The 17823-nt window shown below is 36.3% G+C and overlaps 1 protein-coding gene across 2 annotated transcripts; it reads right to left on the bottom strand.

The window, feature by feature from the left end:
* Positions 1-224: 224 nt before the first annotated feature.
* On the bottom strand, positions 225-17623 carry ZNF644 (zinc finger protein 644). 2 transcript variants are annotated; one of them, XM_008945772.1, is made up of 7 exons: positions 17518-17623; positions 14139-16170; positions 13142-13697; positions 12349-12954; positions 9669-9791; positions 2427-2529; positions 225-1926 (listed from the first exon to the last, which is right to left on the bottom strand). In XM_008945772.1, the coding sequence occupies exons 2-7, from the start codon at positions 16137-16139 to the stop codon at positions 1734-1736; spliced, it is 3582 nt and encodes a 1193-aa protein (XP_008944020.1). In that variant the 5' UTR covers positions 16140-16170; positions 17518-17623; the 3' UTR covers positions 225-1733. The 2 variants fall into 2 exon arrangements, with proteins under 2 accessions (XP_008944020.1, XP_008944021.1); XM_008945773.1 differs by lacking the exons at positions 9669-9791; positions 12349-12954.
* Between the last annotated feature and the right edge of the window lie 200 nt (positions 17624-17823).

The raw sequence follows: 17823 nt of genomic DNA, 5'->3' as shown, positions 1-17823 counted from the left end.
TGATCAGCACATTAACAAGCCTCATGTGTTAACTCTGAACTGCGTACGTACAGGAAGACAGACATTTATTCATATTTTCCACCAATCAAATGTACTGCGGCTGTGAACAAATCAGTTTATTGCAAGTAAATGTACTTAAGATCATGAGAAGATTCTAACCTCAAGCAAGACAAATCAATTCACAAACTTAATTCACACAATGCAAATAAATGCTTCACATTATAGACATTTAGATTTTCTTTAAACCTTTTTATTTAGAGATTTTTCTGGTAAGGAGATATACCATAGGAAAGCAATTTCACTGGCAGTGAGGTATGTATATACTCTACCAAAATACTCCTCTTGTTTTAACTGCTTTTAACTTTATTTACATATAAAGAAAATATCAATGCATATCCTTGGCTTAACTACAGTATCTGTTACCCTATATGAGCAAAATGAAATGTTACTTGCATACAAAATTGATTTGTAGAGGAATCTGATTTGATTTAAACAAAAACGGTGTTCTGAAGACAGTTTAAATGAACAAACACAACTTATCATGACCAAGACACCTGCACCATATTTCCATCCTCACAGCACATTTATTTCAGTAATTCTGTAAGAAGGTCCTTAGCATGAGCATAGTGTTACAGTTTTCATACATATAATCACATCCAAAACAAGCTCTAAAATTTAAGTTGTAAACATTCTCTTCATATGTAGAAACATTTCAATCTGTGTTCGAATTTTCTAAAATGATCAACCTTTTAAACAGAATTATAAATGAAAAGTCTACTCTAACCATGTAGTGAGCAATGCTTATTAGTACATTTCTACAGTGTTAAATAAAATAGTAGAGAGGCAAACTTCTGTAAGCAAGTCAGACTTTAAGTAAATCATCAAAAAGAAACAAACTTGTTAACAAAAAGATGCTTTGTAATAAAGAACGTTGGATTGAATCTACTATGATACAAAAACATAAGGGTAAATACGATCTTTGTTGACAAGTAGGAGGTAGCATGGATGCACCACTTTATTGTCAGTGAGAAATGCAACTGAAGTAAAGAATATTTCCTTACCACAAATTTCCAGTATTATGTACATATTTGTCTTAGAAATTTGTTTAAACAAGTTTCCCTCCACTTTTTAGTACAAAAAGCCTCATGTGATTTAAAAAAAACACTTACACACCTAGATAGAATAGTACTAATTGCCCTATTTGAATGAAACAGTCTCTTGAACTATGAAGTATGTGATATTTAATGCCCTAAGTTGAGTAAATTGTATTAGCAGTTCTTGGTATTATACAAAACACTACATACATACAAACAAAATATAATAATATCTTATTTTACTATGTAATTCTTTTTGGAATAAACAGAGCCTTGATTTGGGTAACACTGAAGAGGATGTGGTTTCTTTGTTTTATTAAAATCTGTCTTTTAAGTACCCATGTGCAACAATTTAAAAAATGGCTGCCATACATGTTAATGGTGTTGTATTGATAGTGAACACAGTAACTGACAAAAACATAATAAACCTTAAAAACACATCTTCCACCCTATATAAAATATAAAGACTACTTACTGTAACTGTTAAGTATTCAATTTATTTTGATGTTACTGTAATCCACTTCCTCTATTTTTCTGTCTTTAGCATTTATAAACATAATTTAGTGTAGCAATTTATTTTAAAAAATGACAAAGTATTTCAAATTTACATCCAATTAAAACTGAAAAGGTTTCCTTGTTCTATGACGCCGCTTCTGCCATCAGTAAAGAAAATGAAGTTTCAGTAATTGAAGCAGGCTTCTTAAGTAGTGATGTGACTTCAACCATGCCAGCTCCAGTCCGTGGAAGATTTGCGTTGACTATGTGTCGCTGCAAGTGCTTTATCCAGTCTTCTTGAACAGACAAAGGTCCTCGAAAGACCAGACCACAAAACCTATGGCAAATATTAAAGTTATTCCATCAAACTGTAGCTAGGTCTACTGAAAAACTACAAAATAAAAACATTAAGGGCAAAGCCTTAATTTTCTTGAAGTTTGCTTCTACATATTTTAGCTGAAAACTGAGTTCACTTATAGTAACTGTAAGCACAAACATCCTGCAGTTTATACAACTTACACTCTTATGTTTTTAACATCAGCAATAACAATGTTTTTCGTATATAAGGAAAAACTTACTTCTTTCTTTTGAAGGACAAAATATTACTCAGTCATGACAGTGAGGTTTTAGCTAGGGAAATGTCTGGCAACCTAATACCAAAGTGTGACCGATTCAAGTCCTCTTGTTGAAATCGATGAAAACAGGCAACCACTTCCCCCACCCCATTATTCCATTTAATCACAAACACATTTACAGGACACAATCTTAAATCTTCTTATGATTAAAATTAGCAAGCCTTTAAGAATATGTTCTTTCAATGAAAATAATCCTATGTACCTGCATCTGAGTATGTAAACTTCATCAGCACTATGAGGTAATGGCAGCATTTTTTTCTTGCTTCCAGATCTTGACCTTGACTTCTTTTGCTTACAGTCTAAAGCTAAGAAGAGAGAAATTTCCGTATGTGAAAGTGGTACTTCAATGAGGGTTAACCAAAGAAAGATATTTAGTAAACATCCCCTACAGCAGTAGTGAAAAGACTTCTACTTCCTTGTTATTCTACATTTAATTACAATGTAAATCCCAAACAACTGAAGAATGTTTTAAGTAACTGACTAGCAAAACACTTGAAGCTACTTTTTTTGTTTGTTTAGCACAGTGCTTGCTCTTTAAAAGGCTAGATAATTGACGTTCAACATTACACTGTTGGTGTAGTATCAGCAAGCACCTACTAACCTATTGCAGAATTATACAGAAGCAAAGTACTGTTGGAAATTCCCTTCCATGCACGAAATACCATCAAATCTTGGAACTTGTTCTGTAGTTGAAATACCAAACTCATGTTCAACCAAGTTGAACCAACTTCACAAAGTTGTAGCTTTCAGCTAACAGAATCAAGGATTTCTAGTTTAAATAAAATGTCTGCCATTTATTTTCAACATAAAGCAGAAGTTTGTGCTTTTACTTTAAGAATATCAAATGAAACTTCCCCCTCACTCCTGTCTGAGTTGTAATGCTTCTTACAAAAATTCTGGATTAATCCTTGGCACTGGGAGCTGCTACTAGGACAATCAACAGGGATGGCAAGGCCACTTTTAAATTCGGTCCAAGCATTTCCAACTATGCATGAAAATAATGTGTGACCAGGAAACACGTAGCAAACTGGTTCAGTTAGCATTGAGTTCTGTGTCTTCCACAAACAGACGAAATAGGAATCTGTAATAAAAATTGGAGAAGCAGCCAAAGGTGGGAGGCAAGGGGATTAAACTGAGTTAATATTGTTATGATGAAAACAGCTGATAAAGCTCAAGGGAAAACAAGAAGTTTAGGACTGCTTGAACTGAGAATTGTATCTGTCTACACTCTATTCCAAAACAGAAGACATTTTGAAACTAAAACTCTGCAGAAACATGAAAGACAGTAAAAGGTGGTATTCTTGATACCAAAAAGGCACAAAACAGTAATTTTTTTTAAAAAAAAAGGTAACACTTGTCTAATTTTTGACTCCTGTAATATAAAACAAAAGAATAACCCCCTTATTATTCTGAAGCGTAAGACATCATCTGGTGAGGTAAAACATGCTGATTTAAAGAACACACAGTCTCGATTGCATCTTTCATTTTTCTTATGTCCTCCAAATAAGCACCTCTCAAACTTTTACCCTGTAGCCAAACTTTCAATTTGTAGGTCCACCACACACTTCCCAGCTCCGTTCCCAGATTCAAAGATTCCTACAGTATCTAGAAAAATTAGAATTTTTTAGGTTTGAAAGTACCAGAGAACTAATCAAACAAGTAGAAAGCAGGCACCAGCCTAAAGACTCTTCCTTCAGACCCTGGGTCAAGCCATCATCTGGAAGATGAGGCTCAACAGCTTTTTTTCTGATAGCAACAATGAAAGCAGTCTGGATATAAAGGCAATAACCCAAGGTGGTCGTTGGGAGAAAGCTAGAAACAGCCAAGATAAATTCTGGAAAAGTGAATAGGTAAGGGGTTCCTAAAGCTTTATGTTATCAAAAGCATATTCTTCATACAATTAGGAAGAAAAAAATCTAACTATCTTTCAGGCTGTAGGAACTACTAAATCGTATAAATATTTGACATAGCACATTAGTAATAACATCACCAGAAACGTAAGGAGATAAAATACTGGAACCCAGACACCCATCCTGTGAACCATTTGCATGAGGGCCAACTTATATGAAGCAGTTATTACAGCAAAAGTGTTGCCACTGCTGATTTTATAGAATATCATAGGAAGGAGGGAAACAGAAGTCAGTATTATCTGAATGCAAACACATCCTTGAGTTGCATGGGATGTCTGTTAGTTGATGTCAGTTGATATGAGAGGAAAAAAACAAAATAAACAGAACAGTGGCTAGCAGGCTCCTTCTAAAGAGAAACCTACATGCATTTGAAACAAGAACTAGCTTAGTTTCTTCATGTTGGCAAACTTACAACATTCATTCCCATCCAGAAATTAGATTCTACTTGCATACACCCCAAGCATTTCAGAAAGCTTTCACTTTCTTACTAGACTTGAATTCATCTTCTACAACAGAGTTTCTGAAACCTAATGGCTTTGTATGTGTCCAATCTTCTAAGAAAAAAAACCCTCTGAAGGACTGTGCAATAAAACAGACAGCAAGATACACAGAAACTGCCATAATATACCAGGAGACACAGTTTCTACTTCCTTGAAAGGTACTTTTTTCCAAGAACAATAAAAAAACAAGGAAAACAAAGAATGGGCAACTTCGCTGAGCCACTTACAACGGAGGCTCTAAATAAGAGAACTTATAAAACAAAGAACAGAAAACACCACAGTAAAAGACATAAAAAATTCAGATCACTCAATGCATTCTCAGAGTAACTTAGCTAAGACTGGAAATAGATTTGCCGAAGCAAGAAACTGTTACAAAAGAGAGAAAAGACTAATACTAAACCTGTGTTTCTGCAAGGGATATTTTTTGTTCCCTTTGCCAATTGATCTAGTGAACATATTCCTTCACATTTTAGGGGGCACAAAGTAGCACAAGTACATTTTGAAGCTATTTCAATGCAGCAGGAAAGTAAGTGGTGGAAGAATAACGTAAAACTGACTGAAAACTTTAATTCCAACAGTAGTTGTCAGAGACAAGTACCAGTACCTGCTGCATTAATTTAATTTTTGTCTATCCAGAGATTAGCAAGCTTAAAAGAAGTCAATGCACACACTTAAGTACTCAGTTGATATGATGCTTACAAGTGCTTGCAAGCATCAAGTCAATCACACCACTGCCTTACCCATAAGAAAGTGCAGCCATGTTCTAACCAAAACTCAGTTACTGTTCTTCCAATGCCTTTACTCTAACAAAGCACAACCTCCTCAGAAAGTATGTTTGTAGCAGTTTCAAGAACAGACCAACGATAACCTACCTCTAGTAAACTGCACAGAAATTGCAGCAAATTGCCAGTGAGAGGCAGGAACTACCTAGCATTAATGCCTACTTTGTGGTTATCACAGCTCCCAAACTATCACACTTCATTCTTCACAAAGGCCCAGTTCTTTCTGGAAGAAGCCTCCTTCCTTCAAGTTTGGCCAGCTGGTGTTTCCTAGTTGCAATTCCAAAATCTTTTCTTAAGCAAGCAATTACACCACTTCATCAAACCTCTGATACAGCATTACAGGGAAACAACCCAAGTAAAACAAAAGACAATCAAACTTTGGAGGAATCTCCTTGAGGGTGTCAAGTTCAATGTCAGAACACACTTCTCCAAAAAATATACACTAGGTAAAAAGGCTGCACACCTTCTTTACCTCTGTGACCACTTATGAAGAAAGCCTACAAGCAGATGGAGATAGGAGGCTAAAATGAGCATGTCTAAGACAACATGAATTAGAAAAGTCACAATTAGAGGTCCTTTATGCTATGACATTTGGTCTAAGGTACAAAATTCAAGTGCATCTAGGATAATTTACACAGTCCACTTCCTGATGCCCCCCAACATGGAATAATGCTCATTTCAGCAAGACTGAAGTTAGGTCTTTATTCAGTCTTCATCTCTTTTGTCATAGCGTATGTAAGCTACCACAAGTTGAATAATTGCACACATATATGGATCCTATTAACCATTTAAAAACACTGCCAAATAAAAAGTAAAAAATAATTATCTTTCTTGTATATTTATTCACCAATTTTTCAAATTAAATCACTTGCTATCTATTTATCCTCATCACTACTGCAGAGGGAAATGCATTAAAGAAACCCTAGTAATTTGCTCCCTGAAGGATTTTATAGGACACTAAAAATTAGCTCATTGTTCCAGTTATTAGTTATAACTGTAACAGCACAGAATAAAGACACGCAAAGCCAGTGGATTTAGTATCTGCTGTAGTTGCATACACTTCCACAGTAAACTTCCCAAAGCTACAATTTTTGGAAGCACAGCAGCCACATGAATTGCTACCTCAGTTGCACTGCTGGCTCAAAGGCCAGCCTCCATGCTCTCTATCGTATCATTCCCTCCCAAAATTTTAAAAAAGCAGTCTCCATCTACAGAGGCAAAGACCAAAGAAGAGAGTGTCGATTCCCAGAAGATGACAGGCAGTAAAAAGAGATTATGTGAAAAGAATCAACATAAAGAAGATGTAAAAAGCCAGTGTGCAAGACAGTATCAAGAGACTGGAGAGGAAGAGAGGCCTAGGAAGAAGAAAAGGAAGGAAGCTGGATATACAACTCTACCAAGAAAAGCAAGATGTGTTTTGAAGATTTTGTGAAGGTCTGTCCAATGCCCTAACGATAATCAGAAGAAAGAATAAAGTTTATCATATGCTCTGACAAACACTAATGTGTTGATATTCATCAAAACAGGTATAAAAGGAAGCCAGCATCTACTCAAGATGAGTGATTAAATCATTACATTGCTCAAAACTGGACTGCATAACAAGAAATAATGTTCCAGTCAAACATCTGAAGATCATCACGCAAGCACTGATGCAAAAGCAAATAACTATCCAGAAGAACCCAGACAGACATTTGCCATACAGTGGACCAACTCTGCATACTACAGGCACAAATTAAGTTTAATAAGTGCTAAACTTGAACAGCCAGCGGCCTAGAAAGTTTCACTTCTAGGATGTTTTTCTTGAGTCCATTCTCAAAATTTACCATTATGCTTAACTATGTCTATTATACTGCTAAAACCATCAAGTGGCACTTGACCAAAGAACTAGGGTAAGATTTAACTAAATATGATCGGATTACTGACTCTGAAGAAGCAGGGCATCTGCTACAAAAGCAGTATAATAGTCAGTATCAAAACCATATGCAGACAAACTGAAAACTGAGAGAAAACTATTACAAAAGCTAACTTAGGACTAAGGAAGGTCTCACTTTGGTGACATGCAGAGATTACTGTATTTCTTTTATTAAACAGTAATGTCTAGATAGCTCCTACAACAATTGCCAAATAAAAATTAGAGCATCCACATACAATTATTTAATTACAGCAAGTAACCAAGTAAAATATTCAGCCAATGTGGTTTCTTTTCAGTAGTTATGTATTCTTAAGAAAGGCTTTGTGAAAACAGAAGGAGGAACCTGTATAAATGTATCCTCCTTGTCTCCATACAGGTTCCAGGCCTGAAGCCAAACTGAAGACATCTCGAAACTGCTGACAACTGCAAACATTTTTTAATAAGAAATACTGTGAAGTCCCCAAGAATGACACTCAGCAAAGCTTGAACCTAGTGTGTGCTAGTGTAATCTTGCATTACAATAATTCTCTTTTATAAAGTGGAAAAAGAAATAAAATCAATGTTGAAAAGCACACTTTGTGGTCTACAAGCCTTGCAACTCAGATTGTGTAAATCAGAAGTCAGTAAGCAAAGTTTACAAACTTTGCAGTTACAGCAGTTTTAATGGTAATGATTGGGTCCATAACATTATAGACAGAACTTGAGCCTAAATCATTGGTTTCACTGGAAGACTTCTATCCACATGTTACAGGCTATTTATCTTACTCAGCTCCAGCTTCTGAAATCAGAAGATTTTTTTAAAGAGTTTTGTTTCTAACATGGTTTTTAAAGCTTTGCTTCTAACCTAATTTTAAGCAAACTTCTATGTCCAATAAGACTCTGTTTTCTTTCAATTATTCTAAAGAAAGAACTGTTTTGATGAGTATTCTACTATTTCATCATGCACTTCTTTCAGGAAACAAACAGAAATCCCTGAAAGCACCTTAACAAGCTACCTTCACGTTTCCCATTTAGCAAAAGGGAAGTTGAGGTACAAAAAGCTTGTCCAGGATCCAATCTTTGTATTCTATCCTGTTTGTCACAGTCACTCCTCTGTTGAATTACTGTTAAGATTTTTAACGTGTAACTTCAATATATAGATACTGAAAAATGTTTCCCCAGTAGCTATATAAGCTAAGGAACTTACCACAGGGCTAATAGCAAATCACAGCAGTGGTAAAGGAAGTCCATTATCATCATCTCTCTACTGAATAAATATGAAAACTTTCAGAATCACTAACTAAAGCCATACACTCCTACACATTGAATATTAACTGCATCTGCTGACTTCCTTCTAAGTCTACTTTGTTATAGCATTAACTTTGTATAACATCAGACCTGGCAGCCACAGGTCCAGTTTGTAAAAACATTTCTTTTAGCCTTCTGCAGAGAAAAGCCTGAAACTCAGTTTGTCATTCTTATCATAACAATTTACATCTGCAGATAAGAAAAAAAATAAGGATTATGCATTTTTTGAAGCATTATGTCAGTCTGTGCTTGTTGACACAGAAAACTGATGGTTGCCCTTAATTACTGAATATTTCAGGCTTCGTATCTCCAACTTTTCCTTGCTATATTCCACCTCTGCTCCCCAGTTTGCTTTTGATCATATGAAGTCCCACTAGTCTTGGCAATAATCCAAGTAAACTCAAACTGCCTACAGCCAAGCAAACCACAGGTCTCTGGAAATGAGTCAAAATATGGAATATTAGAGGAATTTCAAAATGAAGTGTTTTAATAAAAAACATTAATAGCAGTGCCAAATGTACTCACTCCATGACAGACAAGGTAGTTTTTGGGTTGTGAGCCAAACAAGAAACGAAACCAGCTACACACAATGTTAAAAATACAGAAATTGTAGAATTACTTGCTTTTCCTATTTTAACTACAGTATTCACAGGAATTATATGTACTAGACTGTGAAAATTACTTGATGGTTTGTTGTGTTCTGGTTTTTTCCCCCCTCATTTTTGAGGTACTTTTAAACACTTCATTAGAAGGTCAACGAGCTGGTTTGGAAGTTGTGATATTGTAGGAGAATGAATTTACGTGACCATCTCTTAGTTTCGCTTACGTACCTTAAGTGTTGGATCCCAAATAAATGAGTAAGAATGAAAATCAGACATGAGAGTGGACAACAGCAACATACCTTTTCTTACAGGTTGCTGAAGTTTTATGGCAAATAAATTGTTTACCAGCAGAAGCTTCAAAATTATTTTGAATTAACATATGCTTTTGTCCAGTCTGATGAGGAAAATGTATCATAGACAGACTTGCTTTTACATCTGTAACAAAACATACCTGTCCCAGTCAAAAGTCCAGCACTCTTCTTTCGTGCATAAGCGCGTAAGTGGTTGGACAGGCTAACAGCACTTGTAAACGTCGTATTGCAATGCACACACGTTCTAAGCTTCACAGGCATACCTATCATTCAAAAGAAAACTATAATCCAGTTCTCTCTTCAAAAAATGAAATTCTCAAAGCGTTGTAAAAAGTTTTCTGCAATAAAGATGGTTTAAAATATATTCACTGCATTGACGCAATTGTTTAGTATATTAGAAGGATCCAAGTTAACCGTTATTAGTTTTCCATGTAGTGCTTTAAGCCAAACCATGTTATTTGAAAAAGAACAGAAAGGAGGCAACCTGAGCCCATTAGGCTACTCTGCGTTTAATATCTACTACCAAGTTCCTACAGATTTCCACATTATGAAGCTTGACTCTCAAAACCACAATCCTACAATTTGAATGGCACAATTCTGTTGAGAAATTTCAGAGCTTGCAACATTTCCAATAGAGAGAATTTTACAAGTCTAGTCAAAGTGGTAATTAAAAGTGTTTTACCCCTAAGACTGAAGAGCTCAATACTAAATGAGACTGCTGCTGAAGGCTCAGAGAAAAAGGTGGTAAAACACACCACTGAACAGCTGTTAGACAAAACATTTTGTTCAGTGCATTTTCTGTTCGTTACTTAGATGCGCAATTGATAATGAAAGTTAATGATTTGAAGTTTTTTGCTAAAATCTTTGTGCTAAATAAATGATCAACAAAGCGACATGCTATTTATCACAGAAAAACAGTGGAAATAAAACTGAACTCCTCACTTACCATACAAAGAAACCATTATAACTTATCCCCTGCTCAACTTCACCATAAGGTTTCTCCCTTAAGTTTACCAAAGATGCACTGTTTTGTCAACTAGTATTTCAAGTTCTCTACTAATAAATTATTAGAAGAAAAAATAAAAAAAGCTATAACTACTCAGTTGGAAAGCCTCTGTTTGCAGGAAAGAGAGAATCCTACTCTACAGCAGCCCACAGAAGACATGCTGTTTTTTCAGGCAAGTTACAGAAGAAGAACACCTGGCTGGTAAAAACCTTTTAAAAAACTAAATCCAGAATTAGAAATATTTGTCTTTTTAGGAAAAACAGAAGAATTTCAACTCGATGTTAAATATTTTATTAACTGAACTGGCACAGTGCGTTAGTTGTAAAATTCTGTTACCTCAGCCGCATATAGTCACAGGGCCCCATTCGTAACTGTTAGTACTATGCAAGCATACGTTTATTTTTACCTGGTTGTTCACCACAACCAAAGAGGTGCTACCTAATACTCAGTGGTAAATATCAAACAGAAAGCAATACACAGTGTCAGGTTTGGTAAGCTACTCCTTTAGCATTGTTTTTCAAATCATTAAGCCTGTCGAGATACACTTCCTTAATTAAGCAATCTCCTGTCTTAAAGGACAAACACAGACATCCAGAAGACATTCAATGTAATTCTGTTCTACCTCTACTACGTCATTTTAGAAAGTCATCCTTGTTAAGAAATTGATTGCCACACTTTTGTAGTCGCCTTTCTGAGCACATTGGATTGTTGTTGTTATTTGTGTAAAGAAAGACAAGAATATGGGTGAAAAAGTACCAGGCACTGCCAGTTTTACTAACCTGCACTGGGTAGTAACAAAAAAAAACCCAACAGAACAAAAAAAAAAAAAACTGTCAGGGGTATAAAATTAAGATCCTGCTCCTCGGTCTAAAGAATCCTACAGCATTATAAAGTAGTGTCCAAACCAAGAAACAGGTAAATGTAAGCTCTACACACACATTAAAAAGAATGTAAGAATTCCCCAAGACTAGAAATAACTCTTAGGTGCCAAGTAGGTTAAAAACATCACTCTAAAAACCTGCTCTATTAGTATACAGAGGACCTAGGAAGTGGATTACAGAATTGTTTCATTAGCACAATTCTCAGTGGAGGGAAAATCTCTGTTCCTATCAGTCAAGGGCTGTGCATTAGAAACCTGCTGGCTACAACTGTAATCCAACAAAGTTTGAACCAGCACACATCTTCACTCGGGACAGGCGGGCCTTAAGCAAACCATCAGTTTCTCACAGCAGCCACAATTTTGAAACAAAGAAGAATTAATCTATGTTGTAAGCGTATGTTTGCCTAAAGCCATCAAAATCAGTTGACAGTGATTCACCAATTTGGAATATTATGCATTTGCAATGGTATCAACAGTTCTGTCAGTTTGAGCAAATTCTGCTTCTCACAAACCTCAAAGACTTAAAATGAAGTAGTTCCCAAACCAGCTGTTTTAAATCCCAGAAACAGGGTTACAAGCCCAAACATTTCAGAACTGTTAATCTACCAAATATGCATGGACACTTCAACTTGTTATTGCAGGGTATGTCTTCTTCCTTACTGAGGCTCATTTTGTGTCTACTACAAATCTGTATGCCCAGCCATATGGAGAACAGGAACGATGTTCCAAGCAAAAACCCCTCAATGCTGCTGAGGGTTTTTTTCACTTGAGGAAAAATACATCAGAAAAATTTGCTGTGCTACCTCTCGCAGTCAGTGTCCTCTGAAAATGAAACAAGAATTAAATTAACAGAATCCCCAATAAAATACTCTGCACTTGTACATTGTCTATGAATTTGGAAATGTTGTCAAGACAGCTAGAAACAACTTCTTACCTGACTGCATAGTCAAGTCCATTTTTTGTGGCTGATACATCAATGGACTATCTTCATTTAATGGAAGAACGCATTTCTGAACAAACCTCTTTCTTGCAGTTTGATTATGAATCTTTTGAGGAGAAATATCAGAATTCCTTTCTTCTCCTAACCTCTTATTTTTCAGGAGTTCTATCAGTGTAAGTGACTGATTTTTTTTTTCATCACGTAGTACTGCTTTTGCTTCGTCACATTCATTTAGGAAACTCAGCCCTTCTTCCTCTGATGCAGACACAGATGTATCTTCAGTCTTTAGGCCATTATGGTATGCTTCAAGAGGTATAACATTCTGAGATAAAAAGTCATCATTTGATGCAAATTTCTGAGCCACAAACGGTCTGGGAATAATGCGGCGACTGTTCAAAGCCTTTAGGATTTTTTCATACTTCTCTTCATTTTGCATCATCTCATTCAGAACGCAGATCGGAGACTTGTGTGCATCCCACTTGGTTTTGCCAAGCCTCTTCAGGTGTCCTCTCACATGATTAGACAATCCAATTTTAGTATCAAACCAGCCTCCACAGAGCTGACATGTATGCTCAGAAGAACTTTCAGATTTCTCAATTGCTACAAAGAAAAAAATAACAATGTTTTTCGGTGACTATATGCAGTTAACACCACAACAGCAAATCACAAGGACAAGAAGTGAGGCTTTGCAAGATACAGCAAGTCTTGTTTAGTGCTCAATAAATCCCTTTGTCCCCTTCATTTTATACCAAAATAAAACAAAGAAAACCCACAAAAAAACCCTTACCTTTTCTAACACGTTTAACAGGAGTTCCTGTTCCAGTTCTTTTAAAATGTTGCATTTTGTCACTTGTTGCTATTTGTTCTGGTGAAACAACGTGACGGGCTTCATAGCTTAGTCCAGCTCTGTGAAGATGTCCTCTGACGTGATTGGACAATCCAACACCTGTTTCAAAGGTTGCTGGACAGTATGGACAGGACTTCTTTTCAAGCGACAAATCAGTCCAATGGAAAACTGAATTATGCTTTGGCAATGCTGATCCTACATTTTCTAAATTCTGAGGATCATGCAAATCATGCAGAAAGTTACTACCCTCAGCATCTTCGTAGTACTCAAAATAAAAGCCATCATTCTGCTCGTAACTAAATGCAGATTTATCACCAGCTTCATGATCTTCCATTTTACCTTTGAATATGGGGAATAGGTTTACATGCTCCTGATTAATATCACTGTAAGATTCATCCTCCACAGACTGTGTAGTGTAATCACATAGTTCAACATTATCCCATGAACTTTCATCCTCCGTTTCATAGCTGTCTTTTTTTTCAGCAGAGTTAAGTTTCTGTAAAACAACAACAGTCATTTTATGCAGAAAATCTGGATAGCAATCCAAATCATCTCCCGTAACAGAGCCTTCCCTCTTGGATTCTTTAACCATTCTTTTTACAGCTACACGCCTACGATCTTTACAGCCTTCTGCCCTTTTCCAATCAAGATTATTTGAATCCATGACAAAACAATTATTACGGGGGCTACTTGATGAAGAAAATAAATGTAAAGAACTGACAGAGTTGGACTCTTCCTTTTTTAATTGCAAAGGATAAGAGTCACTAGATTTTTTAATCATCCTGTAGTTTTCATATTTGCGTCTATATAAATAATTACCACTTGTTTTGGCACTAGCTTTCTGCTTTGCTGCTTGATGAAAACATTTAGGTTTCTGGACAATGCTATTTCTAATAAAAAAGGTCTTGTTTGTAGAATTTAGACTGCATACACTTACAGATGACTGCGAAACGCTTTTCCGAGCCTTCTGTATCCTGTAGGGTCTCTTGTGAAGTTTTGCGAAGTTACTGGACTGTGAAGCAGAGCCAAATGATCTTTTTACATCCTGTTTTAAAGCAGAGTTCTTTGGAAAAGTGGAAGATTGTTTCATCAATTTTGTCCTGCTACCAAAATCTAAAGATTCTTCCATCATGCTGCCTTTTCTTTTTTCTAGTCTAAGATGGCTGCCAAAGGGATCAATGCATGATGCTGGGTGCAAGTATTCCATGTGTTTTTTTAAAATGCTTCTAGCTGAAGTAGTAAATGGACACATCTTACACATATATGTCGATGACTTTTTTGAGGATCCTAGATACGGATCTTTGAAGGATGCCTTTTTCTGTGTTTTCCTCTGGGACATGTCGCTACCAATAATTGAACATTTGACCACTGCTCCATGAGCAATCCCTCGATGGCATTCCAGTTCATTTTCTGTCACAGCCATGAAATTGCATTCCTCACAGCAATAGTATCTTTTATCTTTTTCATGGGTCTTTGCATGCTGCACAAACGTTTTGGGACAATTGGTACCAAATACACACTGTGGGCACTGTAACCGTGCGCTTCTACCCTCATCCTGAAGTTCTTTCAGCTCACGGATTTCTTCCATGAGTTTCTGCCTTCTTTCCTGGTGAATTATCATATGTTTAAGAAGTGAATTACGATCTCGAAATGTCCTCCCACATTCCCTACATGCATAGGGCCTAGGGACATTGAGATGTCGGAAATGACTGTTCCCATCTAAATGGTACATCATATGCCTATGCAGATGTTTCTTCTCCCTAAAATTCACATTGCACTTTGTACAGGGATAAAATGATGGTTCATCAGTACTAAAAGTAGATGGTGATTCAGAATCATTCTGTTCACATTTATTTTTTAAAGTACTGGAAAGAAAACTGCTAGTGTGAACAGGAGAAGTATCTTCTGCACCGTTACTACTGGGACTATAAATGAGCTGCTGAATAGCATCAACAGCTTCCAGCTCTTCATCTGTGGATTCAGGCTTTACTTTACTCAGTGAATATTTCTGTGGTTCTATTTGTAGCTCCTCATTCTCCTCTAAGAAGTCAACGTTTAATAGTTTTGATTTAGCAGGAATACAACTGGTATCACCCAAACAGTCCTCAGTATAGCGTGTTATTTTACTAACATCCATTTTCCTTTTTCGCTTTTTTTCTAAGCCTACTTTACAGTGAATGGGAGACTTCTCTATTGTTTCGTCATTTGTCATAAGAAACTGTATAAACTCTTTTTGGGGATCCCAGCTGGGATCACATCCCGATCTGAATCCACTTGTACCTGAGGAAATGCCTGTTAATGTATCAACACAGTCATCTTTTACTAGTAAATTTTTATCATCCTCACAAACTTCTACTTGGCCTACTAAAGTGCTATCTACACTATTTCCTACTGATTTCTGTGAATCACAACCAACTGAAGCAGAGGTAGGTAGATTTTTAATGGAATGAGTCAGATTCTGAGCATGTGCTACATCAGGCAACAAAAATAAAACTTGGTGCTGATTTGATTTCTGTGTTGTACTCTTTGCAGGCAGCTGAAGATCATGAACCAAACTTGAGCAGGACTCTGCGGGATGACCTACAGGCTGTCCAGTGGATAATGAAACACTGCCTTTATTCATGGCGGAAGTCTTAGTTGAGGTGGAGTGTGAAACTGGTCCATTAACAGCAGCTCCTCGAGACAAGACAAAACTTTCACTAGAAACAGCAGGAGCACCGGTGTTTATAAATAGAGAAGTCTGGCCTCCACTTAAGGCTTTTTCAGATCTATCCCTTGATTGCTCCTCAGGCAGAGTCAAGGTATTGTTATTCTGAAATGACGTGTCACTCTCTTGTGGGTTAGGAATGCCACTTTCTTCCTCAGATATGAAGTTATCATCACATAGGATTTCTTCTTTAGCACCAGTGACTTCAGTATTTATCTCTAAATCATCCATATTGCTGGTCTGTCCATTAAGTATATTTACACTACAAAACAAACAATAAAAGAATGAGGCAATCACACAAATAAGTAATGGCAATTTTAATTTACAGTTTTCTTCAGGATTACCCTTTATCACACTGTAAACTAAAAGTATGATTTGAATTTGTTAAAGATTTATTTTTTTAATTAGGATAGCCATGACATGTTTAAAATTAAATCAATGAAGCAATTAGAAACAATTATAATTTTTTGCTATGCTATATTAATAGCCATGCAGCAAACTAGTCACTGCCCAGTACATCCCCAGTTCAAAAAAAGCTCGAACACCTACACACAAGCAAGACAGGGGAAATAAGATAGACGAAACCTATGCAAGTACATTCAACATGTGCATTAATGTAAACACAGAGTTTATCTTTAGCTGTTTTCTAGAAGCAAAAGTAGTTCGGAGTAAAGGCTACCCAGACATCTGCTAGCCACTTTAGTGTTTCCCCCTCCCAAACACCACAAAACTAAACCCCCCAAAGGCAAAAAAAAACAACAACAAAGCCCCAAATAACCCTATTTCCCTTTAGCATCTAAGAGACTAAAATAATCTTTACACATCTCAAGATAGCACTTTTTTTCTAAGTGCCTGCATACAACTGACCTGATGCTACACAGAAGCCTGCAGAGGCGTTTACATTGGCATTAAAGGAGAAAACATAACTAAGCTGATTTTGGACATCTGATTACTGACAGAGTCATAGCGAAGGAACAAATTCACTGAAGAGATTAAATGTCTTCCTATTCCCTTAACACAAACGGACTCTCCCCACTTTAAAATAAATCACATCCTGCTTATGTTATAAGGCCATTTTAAATGACAACCAAATAAAATAGCATTTTCTCAAAGGCAGAAAAAACCTTTGAAATTTCAAAGAAACAGTTACGATTTACCTACCAGAGGAAATCACCACGTTGAATACAAAGCATGACAATAGTACTTACTAGTACTGAGAAATACTACACACCTTTGGGAGGTCTTGTGCACATAAATGTGTCTTTCTACGTGTGACTTTCATTCATACACAAAATCATCTAGCCAATGCCCAATATGCCCAGAGGAATTGCCTACATGTGAAATTCAGTAATAAATAGGAATGTGGACTTAAGTCTACCCTGGCATTTACCTTTTACATGGATTCTCAGAACACAGTAAGTAGAACACATTGAAACACCCATCTAGGAGTCAAAACCACCTTATCTACATTTAACAGAAGTCACATGTTTTACCCTTAAAGACTACTATTTGCTTTGATCTTTTGGGGGATTTGATTCCTGTCATCGCATACTTAGTTTCAGTTACTAATTAACTTTTTGAGTAGGGCTCAGTTAAAAGAAGTCATTACCTAGACTCTTTGAATTAAGACGTTATAACTCACAACTAATAGCCATGGCTCCTTGCAATGGTCCTTCATTGAAATCAAGGGAGACCACTCTTGACATCCTGTTTTCCTAGAGAGAGAAAACAACCTGGTTAAACGACACCACTTACACCTTCGTATGTCACATTTTAAAATAAATTCAGCATTTCTATTAGTTTTTAATTTCAACATTATGATAGCTATCCACACAACTCAAAGGTGGCTACGGCCTCATGGAAATTCTTTGTTATTGTGCTGGTTTTGTTGCAAATCTGCAAAAGGACAAAACAA

This window comes from Merops nubicus, unplaced genomic scaffold (genome assembly GCF_000691845.1).
Source record: "Merops nubicus isolate BGI_N331 unplaced genomic scaffold, ASM69184v1 scaffold32918, whole genome shotgun sequence".
Lineage (NCBI taxonomy): Eukaryota > Metazoa > Chordata > Aves > Coraciiformes > Meropidae > Merops > Merops nubicus.
This window is presented reverse-complemented; position numbering and strand designations above follow the sequence as displayed.

Excerpts from the sequence above, each read along its gene's own strand:
- ZNF644 (XM_008945772.1), bottom strand. The coding sequence starts at position 16,139 with ATGGATGATTTAGAGATAAATACTGAAGTCACTGGTGCTAAAGAAGAA. Across the intron at positions 12,955-13,141 it reads TGTTAAACGTGTTAGAAAAG|CAATTGAGAAATCTGAAAGT; the intron begins GTAAGGGTTTTT and ends TTTTCTTTGTAG. Across the intron at positions 2,530-9,668 it reads TGGACTTTTGACTGGGACAG|CTTTAGACTGTAAGCAAAAG; the intron begins GTATGTTTTGTT and ends CTCTCTTCTTAG.